Below are 13,818 nucleotides of genomic sequence, written 5' to 3'. Positions count from 1 at the left end.
TGCGTTTTGTAGCCTCCATATCCTACTGACTTCAAGAGACGAACTGGGCATGCATGATGGCCCTTTCCTGTCACCTCTCTAATTAATAAATGACCCTCAGTAGGGAAAAGCCAGAATGTGGAGATTCATGAGATAAAATACGCTTTGTGAAATATCCATCAAACCAAGTGAAAGTTCACTAGCCCTCAGGGAAGGGAAAGTGAAACAAAGCTGGCTCTTAACATTCTATAGCATTTCCAGAAAGCCCCTGAATTCAGTGTGGTCTTTCTCACTTTATTTAATGGGCTGTTGCTTTATATCTCCCCAGTTTCAGTATGTGGGAAAAACATTTCTTTGAATACACATTTAAAAATGAATTGTTTCTCATTCATCTTTAAGCTGGCAGGCTCTGGGTATATTGTATGTGACACTTGCCAAAAATTTTATCATATACCTATTCTCACACTATATAAAGAGCATAAATTTTGTTCTGTCTGGCAGATGCCAGAGATTATCTTGCAACAGGGATTTTTGTACTACTTTGACTGCTGGAGCAAGTTTGTGGCGCCAAACCTGGATGCTAAAAATTTGCAGAACTGCAGAGGAAAAAGTGGTGGTGCATTTAACATTTTGTTTCTCAGTACTATTTCTAACAATTTGAATTCTGGTTTTGTTACATGTTGGCAGCTGTTCTATGTAATGTTATTAATTCTCTGAAGTAGCCAAAGAGCACATAACTCAAACATTCATTTTTTACAACCAAATCTAGACTGGAAATGATTTTTAGATGATCAAGGCTGCATTTAGACATAACAAATTAACATCTGTTGGTACAGGAATTAATCACAGTGAACTTCAGGCTCAGTCATTCTGTCCTTTCTCTTTGGCCTCGTTCTTATAAAAAGGGAGAAATTAGAAGTTTCTTCTAACTTGCAGCAAACAGTTGTACATTTTTTCCTAATGTACTAGATTATGGTTCACACAAGTCATTATTTACAATCAAATGGAGATCCTAACTCACCGTGGAATTCTGTTAAGGGATTCTTGTTTGATTGCCCATTATGTTCCCATAAGCCTTAGTTAGTTTGCTACATTCCCAAACAAAATGGCAAAGCATGGTTTGCTGTAAATTAGAAGTGGAAGCCACTAGTTTTTTCCCCTTAAGTGTGAATGGGAGGAGGAACCAGCCAAGCCTAAGGTCTGTGGTGGCTCACTATCATAACAACAAACCAGGCTTCTTGTACATGTAAGTTGTTCAGTTGTTTATATTTGTATTTACATTTATATGGCCACAATAACAAAACCTACTGTATATACTCAACTACTGTGGAGCCTCTCCTTACGCGGGGGATCCGTTCTGAACACACACACACCCCCGCATAAGGCAAATTTCATGTAAGCAGAAGCCTCATTCAATAGAATGGGGCTTGTGCCCGTGACAGCGCGACACACGTACACCACGGGCTTGCGCCCTATTCATTCAACTGCAGCACAGCTTCCATGTAAAGTGGAAGACACGTGTGGTGCACCCGCATATGGAGCGGGCGCACTGTATAGCTTGACCTCATGTATAAGTCTAGGGCAAGTTTTGGGGCCAAAATTTTGGATTTTGCTATGACCCATGGATAAGTCAAGAGTAAAATTTAGGGTATATAGCAAAAGATCCAAAAGATGAAGCAAAACAAAACAATGTCAAAGAACTTACAAAATTCCAGCAGACATAACTCTTTGTGCTTATTCTTAAGACTGGATGGAGGAGAGAGCAGAGGGGGCGGTGCTTCACATATTATACTCTTGCTTTTCACCAGGAGATGGTTCCTCCTTTTAAATAAGAGTTAAGATACAGTACTTATATTGACACATGGATAAGTTGTCTCAGGTTTTTTGGGTCAATTTTTTAACCTAAATTTCTAGCCCTGTACATGTGTATATACATTAATATTTCTTCCAGACTATTGTGTTCAAACAGTAGCAATTGGTATAATATCAATATGTATAATATTATTAGTAATCTTTTTTACAGTATATAACCAGTACTATAGAAGAAAAAACATACAACAAATAAATGGACAAGGCAAAGAATAAAACAGATTATACTACCAAGTGGGGAAGGGTGCTGATTTGTACACAGCCTTGTCAATACATGCAGCTGCACAAAATTTAGTGATATTAAAAATAATTTATGCATTTTTGTCAGAGAGGAGGAAGAAAACGTAATAAGAATGTGAATGTCCTGGCCATTTAAAATAATAATAATAATACAAGATGGATAAAAATAGTCTGGGAAAGGATGATGTGTTCAAAACTGTTCTTCTCCACCATAAGGTCTGTGTGCATACTGACACCATGTGTAGAACATTTTATGGGCCATCATTTGTATTTTGCATTTTGAGCACTGAAAGGTGTGCAGAAGGCTAAACCACCTTGATGCCTACACATGGCATCAGCATGCACTTGACTGACTCAACAGGTGTGGCAAGCAACTGGAATTCAGCCAGGATATCATAAATACTGTAGTTGCCTTGTGGGTCAAAGGAATAGGCCCTCCAGAGAGTCTCGGAAGTAAGGTTTTGCAGGCTTTCCAAATAAAAGCAGAGGTGAACATCACTCCTATTATTAATGAATGGCAAAGAGTTTCCATAAGTAGAGTGTTTCGATCCATTAGATAATGGGTGATGCAGAAATGGTCATTTGGAATTGCACAAAAGAATGTGCTGAAATAAACCCTGCCAATTTTCTGTGGCTGTAACATTACAGGAGAGGCATTTATACATAGAAATAAAAATATTCAAGCTGCAGCTTCCATTTCTCAGAGCCATTATTTGAGCCAGGGGATCTGAATGAAATGCAGTATTCTTGTGGTTATTTGCATTGCATGTTGTCTCATCCATCATAAGTGTTGGGAAATCGATAGTGGGTTTGGAATAAAGTTGTACTCGAGTAGAATTTGCCCTGATAGTCTGGGGATTCATACTGAAGCCAATAGGATGTAAAATACACATTTTGTTGAACTGAAAGCCACAAGCTGTGCAAAATATTACTCCTCAGAAATAAAAGTAAAGGAACCAAATCTGCCCTGTACCTTCATTCACTGGTTTGAATGGATGTTAGAGTGTGCCAGGGGATGGTAATAGGAGAGTGAATGCTAATTCATCTCCTCTTTGTTACAGCCTCAGCCTGCCATGTATGTATATCATGTTTGTGCTGTGGTTTTATATATTCCTGTCTTCTCTCTTTTTCCCTTCTCCCCTTGTGCTCCCTCCCTTGTATTTGGCGCTGCACCCTCTGAAGTTCTTCCAACCTCAGGTACTGTACCAGCTGACAGCATCATCAAGCATGGGGCAGTGTGAACACTGGCTTGACTCTTGGGAGTGCTGGCATTATAAAAGCATGCACCACATTGACCCTTTCAGTGGGGATGGTAGAAAAAAATTAGACAGATGTGTTGTCAGATATCATATTCTTCCTGAGGTAGAGAAACAGGACCATTGAAAGGGTTGAGCAAAATGTTTGAGCTGCTGTGCATGTGTGCATGACAGGCTTCTGCTGATTATATTTTTTATTTTATGTATACAGATATATACTTAACTTTTGCTAATGCTATTTCTTAACAATACTGAGATACAGAAAAGCTAGATCTGTTTAAGGACAATGGGAAGATCAGAAAGCTAGTTAGTGACTATAAAGTTTAGTCCCAAGTACATTGTAATTTAGGATCTAGAGTCTGCAAAAGACTTCTGATCTGTATTGATCCACATTGGGATGGGAAGGGCAAGATCTAAAGGAAAATCCCGCAAAGCAAATATCCAAAGGATAGAACCTTAGGTTGCCTATCCTTACTCTAGATCATATTTTAACATCAATTTATGAATGTAAGGCAGCATTTCTAAAACATAGAGGACTTCCACTGTGAGTAGATTTCAAAGTTGTTTTTATTTTAGCACCTATGACCCAAGAATTGCTCCTCACAGGAATTGTTCTTCCCACAATAAAACTGTATCCAAAGGGTTTTGGAAACATGCCTCTCTGGAGCAGTATTCATTTTTAAAAGGATCATAAAAAGAGCCATTTTTTTCTCTGATCTTTGAGTACTGAGACAACTATGGGAAAGGTTCCTTTTCCTTCTGAGAGTTAGACTATCGCCTTTATAGTGACTCCATGAGTAAAGATTCTGTTTTCAGATGCAGGGCAAATAAGTAAAGAGATTCTGCAGAACTTTCTCTTGGCCAGTTCAATGAGCATTGGAGAGTGAAAGATATCTCCTAATTCAGCCTTCCCCAAAAGAGGTTCTCTAGTTTTGCATATATTACATTGCCTATCAGCCCCAGCCACACTCTCACTTGATACTCCTTTTGGACTCCTGGAGACATCTCCTTGAATAAGAGTCTCATAATTAAAATCACTGGAAAAGAAATAGTGATGCTGTAGGGAGGGATGAGGAGAGAGAGAGAGAGAGTTTCTTCTCCATACTTTCTGTCCTATTTGTAACTCCTCCTATATTAGACTAGAATGTTTCTATAGAATTTTAGTATATATTTACAAGTGTGTCCTGATGTCACATGTATGCTTTTTTGCCATATTTTGTTGCATCTCTTTTGGTCACTTTGCAAACTTAATTTTCTTACTTATCGATCCTCAACACCCACCCCCCTTTTTTTTTTTTACTGTATTCTTTTAATTTCCAAGAACACAAAAGGGTAGCAGATTGATCTATCTTTTAAAAAAAATAAATACATAAATGGTTTCTATTGAATGGTAAGCAAGGGTCCACACATTCTTATTTTGAGACTGTCCCAAAGTCTTCCCAGAATTCTTTGCTGTTCTTGTTGAATTAAAATCAACCCACCAGGGGACACACAAAATCTTATTGCACCCTTATAAGTAGTATACCAGTAGCATATTAAATTATCAATAATAAACCTACTTTCTTCTACTTTCCTGTTATTTTTCTAGCCATTTTTTGCATCTCAGTTCCTTGTTCTTCTCCATTACAATGGTATCCATGCTCTGGAAAAGTGATTGAGATTAAATGGTCCTTGAAATGCAGGAAATGCTACCCAGCCATCAAGCTGCTAAGCTGCCTCTGTGCGTGCCTCTTGTATTTAAACATGCAGGCAACATCTCTCCCTTTCTCTCTGATAAAGCATAGCTGAGGCAGGTGCCCCCTGGGATCTTGGCACTCCAGGCAGTTGTCTCTTTTGCTTCTCTTGCTGAGATTGTTCTGTTTTTCTATTTCCAACGAAGGAACAAATTAACTTACAGATCATGTTGTGTGTTTTTTTAAAGAATTGTAGACAAATTAATTAAATTATATTTGCAACTGTAGGAGTTCTTATAACATTTTAAAACCTATTTGTCACTTCAACAGATACAAAGCTGACAGAATCAGAAAAGTCTTCTGACATTGCAAAGAAGATTTATCTAGTCTTATCAGTTTTGTATTTCCTCATCATTTCTGATTGGCTTTCTTAACATTTTAAGAATCCCAATGTTAAGCATGTTTAACACCGGAGAACATTCTCACTCTATATTGCAGATTTAAAAGATTACAATTTCCTTTAGTCTAGCACAGTGGTTCCCAAATTTTGGTCCTCCAGATGTTTTGGACTTCATTTCCCAGAATTCTCAACTGTTGGCCAAGCTGGCTGGGGCATCTGGGAGCTAAAGTCCAAAACACTTGGAAGACCAAAGTTTGGGAACCACTGAACTGATATGCAACTGAATACAATAAGATGATACAATTAGATAAATCAAAACTTTGGGGGTGGTTGAAGCACTGTATTGTAATAGTGTTTTCATGATGTAGAGCAGTTGGACCATGTCACGGGGTGCAGCTACAGGAAGCAAAATGAGGGCATTGAGATAGGAATTCTGCCCTCTCCAAATGAAATTTTTCTTCAGTCCCCAAATATCTATCCTTGCTGTAACATAAAACATGAGCATTTAGAAATGCAGTTCAGACTTCCAAAGAAATGGGCAGGCAAATTTACTAAGGAAATGTGATCAGAACAAATGTAAGAATTTCTAAGTATGAATGATTAGCAATGTCTGATTTGCTGCAATTTAGAAATTTAGGAAGATTTCATTTGGTGGGGCAGAATGTTCCTTCATTTTGCCCCCCCCCCCCCCCACACACACACACACCCCTCGTAATAACCATCCCTTCTGGATGGTTGTCTATGCCCAGAAGGTAAATGCATGAGCAGGCAAAGAGGCCAATATATTGTGATTGTTAACATATATACCATGAGCCAAAGCTTGCTCCATGTTTTCTTTATGATGTAGTATTTGCTACTGCATGAGTTACACCACAGAGACTAGTTCTTGTTCTAGATAAAAGTTTTGTATTCACCACCTACTCAGAAATCCTGCTATGAGCTCTGAAAAAAATAGTTTATTAGAATTTACCTTCATCACCTGCTTTAAGGCATTATTGTCTTGTCTACTAAGAATTAGAACTACTCCATGATATTGGCAACTCCACTATCTTTTTCCAGAATAGGTTTCTCAATGAATGTGTATGTGTTTGAACACTGTAATAAGTTATGCTAAAATGGAGGAGGATCTGACACTCTTCAAGTAATAACTTCTAGAATGGTAGATTCATTCTTAAGAAACCTCCACTGACTTCTGTGGAATTTCTGAGGAAATATTTGGGATGTTGCTCTATATACAGTATTTAAAACTTCAAGAACCCCTCAATGATCTAGGGGATTCTGGTATTTGTAATTCAATTTTCCATACTTTTTTATATTTCCTGCTACCCATTGTGTGTGTGTATGCTTTCAAGTCACCAGTTGACTTAGGGCGGCACCATGAATTCTTAGGGTTTTCTTAGGCAAGGAATACTCTGAGCTGATTTTGCCAGTTCCTTTCTCTGAAATATAGCCCCATCCAAGTACTGACCCTACTTAGCTTCTAGGATCAGAGATGATCGGGAACCTTTAGAGTATTTACTTATCAAATCTGTTGTATTGTCAAGATGGAAGAGTTAGGATATCAACAGATAGAAAATTTACTTACTTAGGCGGTATCCAGACCGGCGCAAAGCACTGGCCTGGATACATGCTAGGGTTACCTCGGGGTGTCCTTTCCAGACGCCCCGCAACCCTAGCGTGTAACCGCGTCATTGTAATGGTGGGGTCCTGTCTACATGGGCGCCACCATTACGATGTCACGGCCGCGCCACAGCCAAATGGTGCGTCGCGGACATGATGTCCTGGCACCGCTGCAGGCCGCTTGTGGTGCCCTTTCAGCAGCGCCAGAAGGAGCTCCATTTTGGAGCTCCTTCTGCCGCACGTATCACTGGCATGGCCTTTAAACGGCCGCGCCAGTGATACATAGAGAAAGGGGCCAAATAGCCCCTTTCTCCCTTTCCCGACCGCTGTCAGGGTGTCCTTGGGGCATGAAGCGCCAAGGACACCCCTTTCCAGGCTGCAGGAAAGTGGCATTTTGCCGCTTCCCTGAGGCCAGGAAAAGCTCCGGATCGGGGCCTCTGGGGGCTGCCTCTGGGGCAGCTAAGGCCCTGATCCATCAGGGAAAGGGGCGGTCTGTATCCCACCTTATTTACTTATATGCCTTTCCACAAATACTTAAATGAGAAATAAATAAAAGATTATGCTATTAAGACTAGAAAATAGCAAAGACAGAAAATTAAGATGCTACTTTTCATCAAACCCATATTTCAGTCTACATATGTGTGGTTCATTCCATTTGGCACTATCATATCAGTTACTGAATCATTGTATGTATGCCTTTTTTCAGACATTAGATTTAGAGCAAATTGATGGGTGATCTCCCCCTCCCCCTTTCTCCTTCAATTTCTTTATTGCTAAATGAAAAACACACCAAAAAAACCTCTCTTGGAAATAGGCTTGGCTCCCCATCAGAGTTCATAAAATATTAATCCATCTCTTCCCAAGTATACATGTACTGTATACACACTCTAGGAAAGCAGTTAGTATAATCTAACAGGCCATTAAAATCTTGTTTGAATAATTAATTAATAGTATGAGTGTGTGTATAGTTCTATGTTTCTAAAGCCCATGGTAGTACATCTTCAGAAGTACATAGCCACATCTTAAAAGACTTTGGATAATGGAGATTAGTTTGAATTGACTGTTATGCTTTTCTGGCATTTACATTAGTTAAGCAGAATGGTCTCTTTGGAAGGAAATGGATGCAGGTTAGGTATTAAATATGGAAGTACACAGAAATTGGTGGGGAAATAGTTTGGTCTCCCAGACTAGTCTGTTTTAGAACTTAGGATGCATTTATTTTAGAAAACAGTTTGGAAGACAGGAGATAAAAATCGGCTGGAGTTTTAGATTTTGGCAACTTATAGTTTAAAACCTTACAACAATGTAAACATTTTAAAGCAACAATTTAAAAACAGGCATAGAACAAACTTTTTTTAAAAAAATGTTTTCATGTATTTAAAACCACTCAAAAGTAATGCAGAAAAAGGCTTTAATAGTCCATCTAAAATTAAACAAATATAAATAAAAATTATGGGGTCAATTAACTAACTCTAAAAAATGATTGTTGTCCTTATGCTATATATAGCTCTTGCTTAATGTTTCTGCTTTGGTGTTACATCAAATAGAGCCGTTTTCTTCCAGTTAACTGTGATACTTGTCACATTGTCCTCCTTGCATTTCTACTATCCTTAAGGTTTGTCATGTTGAATTATTCCCTTCTGTTTTTTGACCTCAGATTGTTGTATATTATTTGCATCAAATCAGCTTTGAATTAAAGCAACCCAATTAATGAGATCGCCAAGATCCCAAATCATCAACAGTCCTGCTCAGGTCTTGCAAACTCAGGCTCTGCTTCATTTCTTGAATCAGTCACCTGTAAAGTGACTTTCCACTTCCTGTGCCTTGCACATTTCCTAGCATTAGCATCTCTTCTACTAAGTTATATCATCTCATGCTGTGTCCAAAGTATGATAACCTCAGTTGTATGTATATGTGCATATGTATATATGTGTGTGTACATTTATATAAGTGGCTAGGCTTCCATACCTAATTAAAAATAATAATTGTGTATATGAAGTTCAGCAAATACTTGTCCCTGTCTGCTGCCTGACAAGCTGCACTTGTCAAAATTCCTTCTACGGTACAGGAGTTTTGCACGAACTTGAAAATTTGCACGAACTTGAAATTAGGATAATCCGTTTTGAATAGGAGATAAATGTATTACTCTGTTTGCATACAAATGCACTATCTACATCCAGTCTATGTTTGTCAAAGGAAGCCCACTAACAAAACATTCCATTCTGTTGAGTACAGCTTCAAGATTATGTGCTGCTCCTCAGCTAATTAAAACAAAGGCATATGTTATTTACCTGTAGAGGTTCTTGCAGCTGAACACAAATGGAATCCCTTACTCTGAGGGAATATCATTCTTTAGCAAAAGTCACTTGGTTTCATTCACTCTTGGCTAATCAGCTAGAAAGCAGTACATCTGCTGTATGTCTGAGGCTGTTGTACCTTTATTTTTATTCTGTAGTAATTAAATATAGTCTCAGAAATGATAGGAAGGAAATAAATCCAGCCTTTCTTGTTCCATAGGAGGTAAAAAAAATCTCTGTCCTTAGTGCTGTACCTAAGCTGCTTTCTAATATTTCCACCACGGATGTCATCAGGACAGATGCACTATCCTAATAAAGCATGTTAACTTTTCACTGATGTTAGTCCTCCCTAATAGATAAATTGTGGTAAGAAGTGATTAGACCAAAGTAGTGGTTAGAGCAGGGATGGGAGTAATATGACTCTCGAAGTGTTCTTGGGTTGCACTTCCCAGCAATGCTCACCATTGGCTGTGATGGCTAGGGCCACTGGGAGTTTCTGTCCAACGTCTGAATAGATGCACAATTCAAGCCCTGGGTTGGAGCATGGGAGCTGGAAACTTGTGGGCCTCCAAAAAATACCCTCCCCTGTGCATACAGCAATTAGTCAAAACATTTTTCCTTGATTTTCTTAAGACCAGTTGCCACATGAGAAGTGTTTAGGGAGGGAGGTTACAATTGAGGGACTTAACCCTTCTCTCATGCTTGCCCCCCGATTCACAAGCACCATTATACAATGCATTTTTCAACACATGAACACACCAAAGAGGTAACCTTCAGATATATTTTTAGCTGTTACATATTCATGTTCCCTGCATGGCCCCTAGTTTAGGAACTGTGTAGAGACCATGAAAGTTCCCCAACCCCTACTTACTGGTAAGTAGCCACTGGGTCCAACAGGGGTCTATTCCCCTGTCAACTGAGAAGTGGCTTCCCAAATCACCCACCTTACTCAGGAAATCTCCAGTGCAGGGGGGGGGGATTGCGACTGGTCCTTTTTCTGCCTGCTGCAATGGATATCGCTCAAGGAAGGGGTTAGGAATGTCAAGGCAGCCATTTTTTGATTGACAGGGGATTGGACCACTATTGATCCTAGTGGATGAGTACCAGAAACTGGGGCTTGGGGGCGGGTCCACTATGTATCTCTGTAGTTACAGTGCTATGTAGTGCATAATTGTCATGCAGGATTCTGCCATAGAATTTTAATTACAATATGTTTTCTGAGAACCGTTCTATAGTGTGAATAAAATGACTATTTTGCCACCCAGATGAATTGGGACACTGTTTCCTGGAGGCAGAGTGCTTCAAAACCCTCATGTGGCACAAGGAGACGTGTGGCACAGGTGCTGATTCCACTCTCCGTACCACACACTGTGTGTCTATGCAGCTCACTTAGATGTCTGCCTCAAGTGTCCACTGCCCTTCACAGTATGTCTTTTGTCACTCCTCATATGCAACAAGACACTGCTCCTAATCAAAGACTCCCTTTATCTTTAGGCCTGCAGTGTGCTCTCATTAAGGGGTTGGATTTCAAATGAGAAATAAATGTTCCCTTCCTTCCCCCTTCTGTTATTTAACAGCTGAGCTTTTTTTGCTACCAGGCATTTAATATTCAGAAGCAAATGAGGACGTGCCTTTAAGTTAGCCTCACTGTTAGGGGAGGATTAGGTTTAAAGCCCCCCAAATGTAGGGGGTACCCCCCTGTTGGCTGGTGATACCTTTTGCTTCCATTTTCTTCCATCTGGGCAGATGAACGTTAAATCCTTTGGCCTCATGAATGGAAAAACAACAAACTAGGTTAGCAATGCTGGCAAATTCCCTGTTATGGGAAGAAGAAGGTAAAGAAAGAGTGCTATTTTCTCCTGGGCTTCCTCCCTTTATCTTCCTCAGCTCATGGCAGGGAATGTGCCACATCCTCCTTACTGTTCTTCTAGTTAAGAGGCCAAAGAAATGTTTTTATCTTCTCTTTATGGTAGGATGACCTCATACTAGTCTCTCTCTCTCTCCCTCCCTCCCCCCCTTACAAAAATACATTCTCTTAAATATTCAGCACTTCTTGTTGGAGAGCACCCTTTTTCCGACCTGTTTGCCCTCTAGGTATGTTGTACAACAGTTGTCATCGTCCCCAAACAGCATGACCATTGGCATTAGTTTGCAAGAAGCTTTTGTAGAGCAGCCCTGATATGATCATTCTAGTGGATTGACTGTTCTGTTTTTAATTTTTGGTAGAAGTATTATATATCACTGCTGTTGGCCCTTCTGCTAATGACTTAAGTGACCTAGAAACTCTAGGGTGAGCAATCCTGATTTTTATCAGTGTGATTTACCTACTTGGTCCTTTGACCTTTTGGCTTGAGGGATTATGCATGCTGTCAGGGTCACCTTCAGACACAGATCGTAATAATCTCATTCTCATATATTCCCCCATTTTTATCTCTTTGAGCCTTAGTACTTTATGAGAGCCTTGTAGACAGGTTATCTTCAGACCCAGCTCAAAAGCAGAGGTGAAGAACATGAACCCATTCCACTGTTCTCAGATTACAACTTCCTTCCGCAAGTGGTTGGCTGGTAAATTCCATGCTATTGGGGTGGTAATGGTTTTGTTCATATTTTTTAAAGTAAACTTGAAAGGAGCTGTCCAAAGTGCTGTTCCTCTTTGTGAGTTCAGCTCCTTCCATAGATACTTTAAAATGACAGTTTAAGGTGACATAGAAGCAATGTCACCTTAAGATGCCACTGGCATCAACCTTTGTCAAAATCATCAAGAATGGAGACCAACAATAATTGTGGAAACACATTCCCATCCCTGATTTCAGAGTTAATTAATAGGATTTAACAAATCTGTCAGTGTTTCCCCTCTCCAAAGTAGTCATTATGGGAGGCATTTTCCATACAAGAAAAAAAATGTAATTAAAAACACTCCTGGCCTAGTGAATAACTTGGTCTTTAAAGTGCCACAGCAATCTGCTGCTCATAACACTTAAACAATCAAGTAAAAAAGCTTTTTTTAAAATGTTCTGTAAAGTGCTCAACGTTTCCTCAGCTTTTAATCCTTGGATATATAAGGATTTTTTTTCTGGGGGTTTCCTTCAGTATTGTTTGACTTTCTTCCTGTCATCACCTACCTACCCATTCCCCTTCCCCTTTGGGTGACTTGATTTTTGAGACTGTGCTTTTGCATGATGCTGTGTAATGCTACATCTGTGACAATGTCTGCTGTTATGTATTAGACAGGATGCACATGCATTAGTACTAACATATAGTGAAACAGATCATATTCCTAGCTGCTTCATGTCTTAGTAGTTCCTTTGTGCCCTTTGAAGTATTTTCATAGCTATATATTGTTGAAGAAAAGCAGCAGGATGAAGGGTTATTTTTATAGTCTGACCATTTTCAAGATCTTTGATGTCTTTTGATTTTAAGTGCTGGTCACATCAAGTGTTTTTGCTCTCCTATATCATTTTCTTTAAAAATGAGATCCTGTTATGCATCATTTGTTCAGGCTCTTTTAAAGACAGACTACTAGATGTATAGCCACCTCTGTGAACCTGTAGGTATTCATTTGGGGGGGAAAGAGGAGTTGGTTCTTCAGCAGCAGGGAAGGCATTCGGAACCCAGCCAGCTTTTGTGATTATCTCAAGTGTGTTTAATTAATCTTTTGGCCTAAAGCCTCATTTCTCATAGGAATTCATGAGAATGTTTTAATGTAGCAGTCATTTTTTTCCACCCTCAACCTCTCTGAGAATATCAAAAGTATGACCCCTTCCAGACCCCAAAGAGGTCAAAAGCTAGATGACAAAAGGGACACTTCAGCCAACTCATTATCTACATTAAGCTTTGGGAGATGACAAGACGGTTGGTAACAAAGAAATCTTTCTCAAGATTTAAAGCTTTGCTGAGTTTATTGTGCCGAGGAAGTCAGACTTCAGGTGGAAGCTGTATGAATCTGTGAAGGAAGAAGACGGTTTCTCTCATGCAGAGAGTTTTTCAATTTAGCAGATAAGCCACAAGAATAAAATGATATGTATTCCTGTTTTACCTCATTGAACTTATGATTCCTTATTAGAATACGACACCAGAATCAAAGTAGTTTTAGCAGGAAAGTGGGCTCCCACATTCAGTACTGTGCTATATTCATGTTTAATTAAAGGTACACTGGTATTGATTTCAGCTGAGTGCTATAAGTAGTTGTTTCTATTGTTATAGGAAAAATATAGTTTGTCTTCTGGGGACTGCTGTCTACTAGCTGTGGTTATAAACTGGAAAAAAGAAGAACAGACTCTATTTAGACAATTTGGTGCACAGCAGGGGGGAAGTGCTGGTATGTGTTTGCACTGTACAGACTGGTGTAAGCTCCAAAAAGCTATTGAGGAACATCTGCTTGGTGTCAGCTCTACTAATTAACTGGTTTTTAACTGGAAGTTAAGCTTAAGTTGATCCCTCTCCCTAGGTTATTTGAAAGAAAGAAAGACTTAACCTTGCCATAT

General features: G+C 39.3%; 1 protein-coding gene across 12 annotated transcripts in view; it reads left to right on the top strand.

Annotated features, from left to right (window-relative positions):
- The window catches only part of NFASC (neurofascin), a 273,535-nt gene that overhangs the window by 215,085 nt on the left and 44,632 nt on the right, over positions 1-13,818 (top strand). For 4 of the 12 annotated variants that reach the window (XM_089514555.1, XM_089514553.1, XM_089514560.1 and 1 more), the window contains one exon: positions 3,271-3,285. The exons of the other annotated variants lie outside the window; for them this stretch is intronic. In XM_089514555.1, the coding sequence (XP_089370681.1) occupies positions 3,271-3,285 (15 nt within the window). The remainder of the gene's footprint in view (positions 1-3,270; positions 3,286-13,818) is intronic. 12 annotated transcript variants of the gene reach the window in all.

This window comes from Sceloporus occidentalis, unplaced genomic scaffold, assembly GCF_023333645.1.
Source record: "Sceloporus occidentalis isolate IW3139 unplaced genomic scaffold, rSceOcc1.0.p SCAF_3, whole genome shotgun sequence".
Taxonomy (NCBI): domain Eukaryota; kingdom Metazoa; phylum Chordata; class Lepidosauria; order Squamata; family Phrynosomatidae; genus Sceloporus; species Sceloporus occidentalis.
Note: the sequence above shows the minus strand (reverse complement) of the source record. Positions and strands in the feature narration are given on the sequence as shown.